The sequence below is a fragment of the Gekko japonicus genome, unplaced genomic scaffold (assembly GCF_001447785.1).
Source record: "Gekko japonicus isolate JY-2015 unplaced genomic scaffold, Gekko_japonicus_V1.1 scaffold5400, whole genome shotgun sequence".
Taxonomy (NCBI): Eukaryota; Metazoa; Chordata; class Lepidosauria; order Squamata; family Gekkonidae; genus Gekko; species Gekko japonicus.
Genome location: NW_015165997.1, coordinates 30113 through 37159, shown reverse-complemented (window position 1 = coordinate 37159; position 7047 = coordinate 30113). Strand labels below are relative to the sequence as shown.

The 7047-nt window shown below is 50.5% G+C and overlaps 1 protein-coding gene across 1 annotated transcript in view; it reads left to right on the top strand.

The window, feature by feature from the left end:
- PGPEP1 (pyroglutamyl-peptidase I) overlaps positions 1 to 7047 on the top strand; it is a 30272-nt gene that overhangs the window by 2300 nt on the left and 20925 nt on the right. Inside the window, exon 2 of the mRNA XM_015411495.1 lies at positions 2637 to 2689. Within this exon, the coding sequence (XP_015266981.1) occupies positions 2637 to 2689 (53 nt within the window). The remainder of the gene's footprint in view (positions 1 to 2636; positions 2690 to 7047) is intronic.

The window sequence follows — 7047 nt, the reverse complement described above, 5'->3', positions numbered from 1 at the left end:
CCTCCAGACAGCCCCAGGAGGCAGATTTGGCCAAGAACACCCAGCCAGATTCCCTGGAGGGCGAAAGGGGAGGGAATCTGAAAACACGCTAACAGCCACTGCAGACACCATGCTGCTTGTGAGCAGATGAGCGACCGCAGGAGTGTTGAGACTTACACCTAAGTTTTGAGAAAACACCAGTTCTTCAGTTGAATCACAAACGCCTTCCATTATACAGAGATGATCAAAGCTTATCAGTACCACAGATGGGGGGGGGGGGAGGTGTGAGAACTAGCCTACAAATGTCGCACCTGGCCAGGTGTCACTTGATTTGCCAACGTCAGCCCAGAGGGGATCAGTGGACCACTTCCCGTGTTTTGCCGTGCCTTAGCTCTCCTTTCCACTCCACACTGTCAGTCCCAAGTGCAAACCCTCTCCCCATGGTCCTTGACCAGATTTTTCCTTTGGTGGGATGACGGAAGGGGCACTCCGCTTTCTTACTGGACCAAGAGGAACCTCTTGCATCCAAGTTGACCCCCTTGAAAAACAGCCTAGCAAGGTAGCAAGCTTTTGTCAGGCTTCTGGTGTGCCCTTTTCCTGATGCTTGCTGTGGGAAAAATGATCTGTCTGAGGGTGTGGTGGAATCTCCAGAGTCTTGTAAGCATTGAGGTAGCGAGAAATTGGATTGTTCCTTTCTTTGTTCTATATCGTTCACCTCTTAGAGTTCCCCATTAGCTTATTTGTGTGTGCACAGAATCAAACCTATTTTTCCCGGTTTGTTCTTTGACTCGGATTATTTCCTCTCCTGAGCCTGTCGCTTATGCATAGTCTACCCCTTAAGAGAAGGATGGGGAGGGGTTGCGGTCTCACGTGCATCTACACTATGTTCAGTAGGGAAGGTGATGGGCTGACTTAGAGCAGTCAGAGATGCCTAAAGTCTCTTAAGTGGTGGCAGATTCTTCTGTAGGTATCTGGTTACACCCATGAAGTCTCAGCTGTGCTTACACAGCAAATAGCAAATCCAGGGGACAGGTGACGGTAACACCTTGAGCTGCCTGATCTCTGGTCTCTGTGCAAAGACTGAGAGATTCTTATTCAGTCATGGCAATCACAGCTTACTGGTTAACTAAGTTATTCATTAGAGGCCAGGAGCTCAGTTGCAAGCAGTTATTGGCAGGACTCGGCTGCAACCTTTGTGTCTGAGCTGTGTTCTTTCGTAATTCTTCTTTGTCCATGGAAATGTATGACTAAGTGGTCCTGTGGTTTGGAGGAAAGGGTGTTGGGATGGAAGGTTCCCATCTCTGCTGAGCCATGAAGTTCACTAGGTGGTGTCAGGTCAGTTACTTTCTGTTAGCTTAGTGGACCTCCTGGAAGCTGAGGCAGGGGTAACCAGCCCTTATGCCCACGGTGGTGCCAACCTTATTGCAATGTGCAATGCAAAATATATGCTATTCTCATTTGTTCTCTAATTGACTGCGTAAATTCAAATCTGTGCTCAGGTGTAAAGCTTATTAAGAGACCTTGGGTGTGTCCTTCGATCTTGCCCACCTCACAGGCTCAATATGAGGCTGAAACAAAAGACCACCCCCATCAGCCACAAACTCTTTGGCACCAGGTAAATTCTCCCTTTGTTAGGTGAGGGTTGTTGTTTAATGGGGACATCTGTGGTTGCCTTTGATCTGTCCTTTGCCACGTTGGCACAAGCAGGAACTGTTATCAAACGCTTGCTGTCAGATTTTGAGCAGTCCTGCAGGTGGACAAGGAGGATTGGATGGGGGAGCCTGAATAAAGAGATCAGCCGCATTAATTTCCCAAAGTTGTGCCTTGTTGTTTTAAAAACACATATACCACCATTCCTATATTCAGAGTGGCTTAGTCTTAAAAGAAATTAAAACTAATTGAAACAGATACAGTACCAAACTAAAGAAGTGCAAAATATCAGTTAATCGTTAAAATCCCTGCAAAACAAGATCATTCACTGGCCCCGAAGGAGCTTCTTGTACGTCTCCTGGTAGGCCAGTCCACGGAGTGGGGGGCCACCACCAAGAAGGTGTTGTTATTACGCTTTCGACCAGCAAGTTGAAGGGTGCCATTGGCAAAGCCCTCCAAGAGGATCTCAGATGGCAGCCTCCCAAGAGGATCTAAGATGGCACGTGGCTTCATACTGAGCAAGGAGGTTCTTCAGGTATGTGGGTTGGTCCCAAATCATGAGAGGGCTTTATCGGTAAGAAGCCATGGCTTGCATTGAACATGGAACCTCTGTAGTAGTTTCAGAACTGGAGGGATATCCGTGTCTCCCCTGGCGTAGCCAGCAATTCAGGAGCCGTGTTCTTGACCAGCTGAAGATTCCAGATGGTCCTTGAGAGCAGTGGCCTCACGCGGAGCGTATTGTGGCGGCTTGAGGAACACAGGCTGGCTTCCTCCTGCCCCACTGCACTTAAAGGAGTGCCTTCTTTTCTCACGCCATTAGGAGTCGGAGGCACCATGTGCTCTTGAATAGGGTGCTTGGAAAGTGGAGAGCAGGGTGTGGGCTTGAGGCACGGGTTGCACTTCCTGGGCCTGTCGCCAGCAATCCCCCCCCACTTCCAACAGCTTTGTCTACTTGCATTCCCTGGGAACAGCCTCAACGATGTGGAAATGTCTTCCTGTCATTCCAGGATTCGGGCCATTCGGAGAGCATTCGGTGAACGCCAGCTGGATAGCAGTTCAGGTAACTGACAACGCTCTCGGTAGCTTCTTCCTAGCATGACTGTTCCACTTGAGCTTTGTGCTGCTGCCCTGCTTCTCCCCCCTCCCCCAGCAGTCTGTCTCCTCCAGACACCCCACCAAAGGTTAATCAGTAAAGTTCTAATCCAGGGTTTATAACTTACCTGGCTGCCTCTGGTGGGGGTTTACGATACCTGAGAGGCTTAGCAGGAAAACGGTACAAAAGTTGGTTCTTGGTTTGGTCCGCCTGGCTGCATGCAGGCTCGAGGTGTGGAATCTATGGGATCAGGGGCCCTTTGCTGTTGCTGCAGGCCGGAGCCTCCGTGGGACTGAACAGCCGCGTGGGTTGTCCCAGGGATCAGGAGGACCGGGAGGTTGCTGGCAGGACTGGGACCCAGCGTAATGCAGCCTCGTGTCCTCCTCCGACTTCTCCCACCAACTGCATTTCGTGTTTTGGTTCAGGGTGGACCAAATGGTATTTTCAAGAGCCGCTTTCCTGGCCTACCCTTCCAAAAGTGAAAGTGGAGCTCTGCAAGGTGGTGGCATCAGAAAACTGCCTTTGGGGGAGCTGAAGGGGAATCCGCTGAACCAGGGGCTTCTGCGGAGGCGGCCCTCCTGGAAGGGGAGGTGGGGAGATGCCTGAAAAGTAGCTGAGCGACGGACCCTCAAACTCCCCACACACCTGGGAAGTCATGCCTGAACTGTGCCCCTCTCTGTAACCCAGGTCCCTTGTCCTAACATCATGCCCCCGAGCCGCTGCCCAATGTCACCTGGTCTCAGCTGCTGTTGTTTGGTGCCCCTCGGAGGCTTCCTGATGCAGTTTGTGGGGACTGCCGGCTGGCCTCCGTGGCGATGCCGTCAAGGTGTGCTGGGTGTTTGAGGTCAGCCTGGCACCAGGCCTTGCACGGTTCACTTGCTCGGGAATGCCCCGGAAGGGATCCTGCCCTTTACCTGCACCTTCGTGGAGACCAGTTGCCAACTTCTCTTGTGGGGTGGTCTGTTTGTTTGATAATAGAGATTTTATTTACATTTAAACATATGTTTTAGAAATCTTTGACCCAAATGGATCCACAACACTTTTAAAAGAAGTTAAAATTGCTTCCGGTAAGACCACACAGCCAGTAGGACAATGAATGCCTGACTAGTCAATAGGATGAGAGAGACCATCCCGCGGGGAAAGGATCCACTCAGACATAGGCAGTTGGCCTCTCTTTGAGGGCTGCCCTTTCCCCCCTGGACACTGATGGGCAGAAGGCTCAGCACAGTCAAGAGCCACAGCTGTTTCACAATTAACTTATGGGACCCACTGCCACAAGGTGCAGTGATGGGATGGATACCTTGAAAAGGGGATTAGCTAAATTCATGGTGGCCAAGAGGCCGTTGGTGGCCAATAGCCCTGGTAGCTGAACAGAACCTCAATGGTTAGAAGCAGTCTACCTCTGAATGCTGATTGCTGTGTCTTGATCCTGTCCTGCTTGTGGGCTGGCCGTCACGGGAGACAAGAAGGCAGGCGATGTGCTCAGCGGCAGTGTTCCCTCTAAGCTGAGTTAGTGTGAGCTAGCTCACAGTTTTTTTAGCCTCTGGCTCACACATTTTTATTTTAGCTCAGGAAGGATAGCTCCAGAGCGAACTAATTTGTGCAGCGGCCCAATAGCTCGCTCGCAACTTTAATGCCAGAAGCTCACAAAGCAGAATTTTTGCTCACAGGACTCCACAGCTTAGAGGGAGCCTTGCGTGGCCGAATTATTTTCCTACCTGTACTTTGCATCTCTGTATTCCTTGCCCATCATTTGTTCTCTTAAACTTTGGGACCTTTCTGTGAAAGAGAAGCTTTGTTTCGTGCTGGCAGCAGATGCCGAAGGGCTTCAGACCCTTTTTCTCCCCCCACCCCACCCCACCCCACCCTTCCTCAGAGGAAAACAAGTCTGGCCTGTGTGTGTTGGGATGCAGGAAGAATTTGAAATTCAATTCTGGGGGATCTGCACCAAGTGAAACTCAGTTCTGCAACCTGTGTACATCGTTTCAGTTAGGTTTAAGTGAAGTTTTGCTTAGAACAGAAGCTGCATTCGCTGGAAGCCCCTCGTGCCTTTGTTTCCTTGGCTTGGGTAATTGCACGATACGCTGTCCACACACCCCGCAATCAGAAGAACTTGGAACTTCCTCCCGATTTATTTTTTCTCCTTTTTCCCCCCTTTGTATGTTTTTAAGCCAAAGTACTAGTTTTCGGTGAGTAAATTCTGTGCCCAGTTCTGCCCCCTGGAAAAACTGGGGCATGCACAGCACACAGCCCTGAAGGAAAGGGGTCTTTGTCAGTACAGCCGATCTGACCAAGCAGGGAGCCCATCTCCATTTCCCTTCTTCTTCTCATCAGGAGCTCTGGGAATACTCCTTGCCAAGGCTTCCAAATTAAATCCCAGGCCGTAATCAATTGTAGCTCGTGAGTGGCAGCCAGCCAGACGTCTGGTGGTGGAACTGTGTGAGAGGAGGGCAGTCTCTCTTTCTCTCTCCCTCTCCCTCCTTTGATTTTTGTAAAATGCAGCTGTGCTTTGGGGGCTTGGGGTGGATCAGGGCCCTGGGTGGGATAATCCTGGCTACCTGTATTAGCCAGAAGGAGAGGCCCCTCTGTTTGATCACTTAAGGGTGCCACTTCTCCACTGCCAGCCAGAAAAGCAGACAGGCCCCCTTCTTCTGTTTAAATTGCCGGGCAGGGTACACGCCTTGTATCAAGCACCTGTGCTGATGTTCTGCAAGCCCTTCCTTTGGCACTGCAGAAATCCCTGGAACGGCTTCTTATTTCCCCCCCCCCCCCCCCGGCTGACTAACTGTGCAGTCCTAAGAAAAGTTATTCCATTCTCAGCCCATTTATTTTAATGGACTGAGACTGGTGTAACTCTGTTTTAGGATTGCATTGTAACTCTTCTGACTTAGTGGTTCAGTTGTGCTGTGTTTCTGTTCACCATCCTAAGAAAACTCGGAAACAAGGGAGCGTATCTTGATTTGTTTTGAAAGGGAGGCCCAGTTCAGAAAATTGTGTTAAATTAATCGTATGTTGGATTATATGCAATCAGTTCAGTTTGTGTTGTGAAAAAAGTCAGGAAGAAAAGAACCTGGATTTTTGGCTGCTGTACAAAGGTCACTCTAAAAGAGGCATGGGTGCAAGAGAGGTGCCACTTCTAAGACAGTACCTGCCACCTGTAATTTTGGAGATCTGAAACACTTGAAATCGACTGCCCGACTGAATTGCTGGAATTGCTCTGTCCAGTCAGTGCCTCCGTTTGAGGCTCTCTGCTTCCAAAGGAGAGGAATTTGCAGTGCGTTCTCCTGCGTTCAGTGGCATCTCAGTCTAGAGGAGTTCCCCTGAGGAGCAGGCTCCACCGGGGATTTGCTTTCCCCCTTAACTTTGGCCAAGCCTGGAGAGGCTCAGACAAAAAGGAACAGCATGCCTTTGAACACGTGCGTGGGAGGCATTGTGCCTGCCTCAGACAGGACTTCATGGGGCTGAGTGGACACAAAGCCCTGTGTCTGAGTCTCAGAGTCCCAGACGGTGTGATCTGCATCTTAATAGACAAAAAATCAATTAAACAATCTTAGCAAATCCTCCTTAGCTTGAGGGGGGGGGGCTCCAGCGAACTCCTGCTTTATTACATCTCCAGCAGTCTCTTGCAGCCTCAGGCTTGGGGGGGGGGGACCCTTATTTGAAAGGGTTTCTTTTTGTCCACCTCCGAGGTGGATTGTCTGCCCCAGCCGATAGGCTTGGATGTGCAGAGCAGAACTGGGGGAAGCTTCAACAGTGTGACCAAACAGGCAGAGCGGGTAGAAAGCAAGGCTCGATCTCTTTAGGAGGTGGAAATCTTCGTGAGTCTTGGCAAACCATTGTGCTTCACTTTAAAAATGGCCGGGATGCTGTTATCTTTTCCTTTGGCAGCTGGATTTCACACCCAGTTTTTAACGTGTTTTTTTTTTTTGCGCGCTGAAGAGCTTAATGCCATTCCGCAAAAGTGAGAAGAGCACTCCCTGCTTGGTGTTCTCCCGGCTCTGTTCCTGCCTCCTTCCCTTCTTGCAGGTCGCTGGAGGCCCAGGTGTGCCCTGCAGACTGTGAAGCTCATTGGCTCCTGCATCCATCTCTCCCCCCGCCCCCCCCCGCGTGTGTTTTTCTGCCTGAGCGGGAACGAGGTCAGAGTGTGTTCTGACATTCGTGTGGACAATTGCTGTCAGGGCGTCTAGACAGCCCAGATAAGGATATTAGAAGCTCACAATGGAGCCCATTGTTGAGGGGTCAGGGAATCGGTCAAACCCCCGTTAGTCTCCCCCCCCCCAGTGTTTGTCAGGTATATGGGATGGCCGACCAGTTGTCTGGTTGCC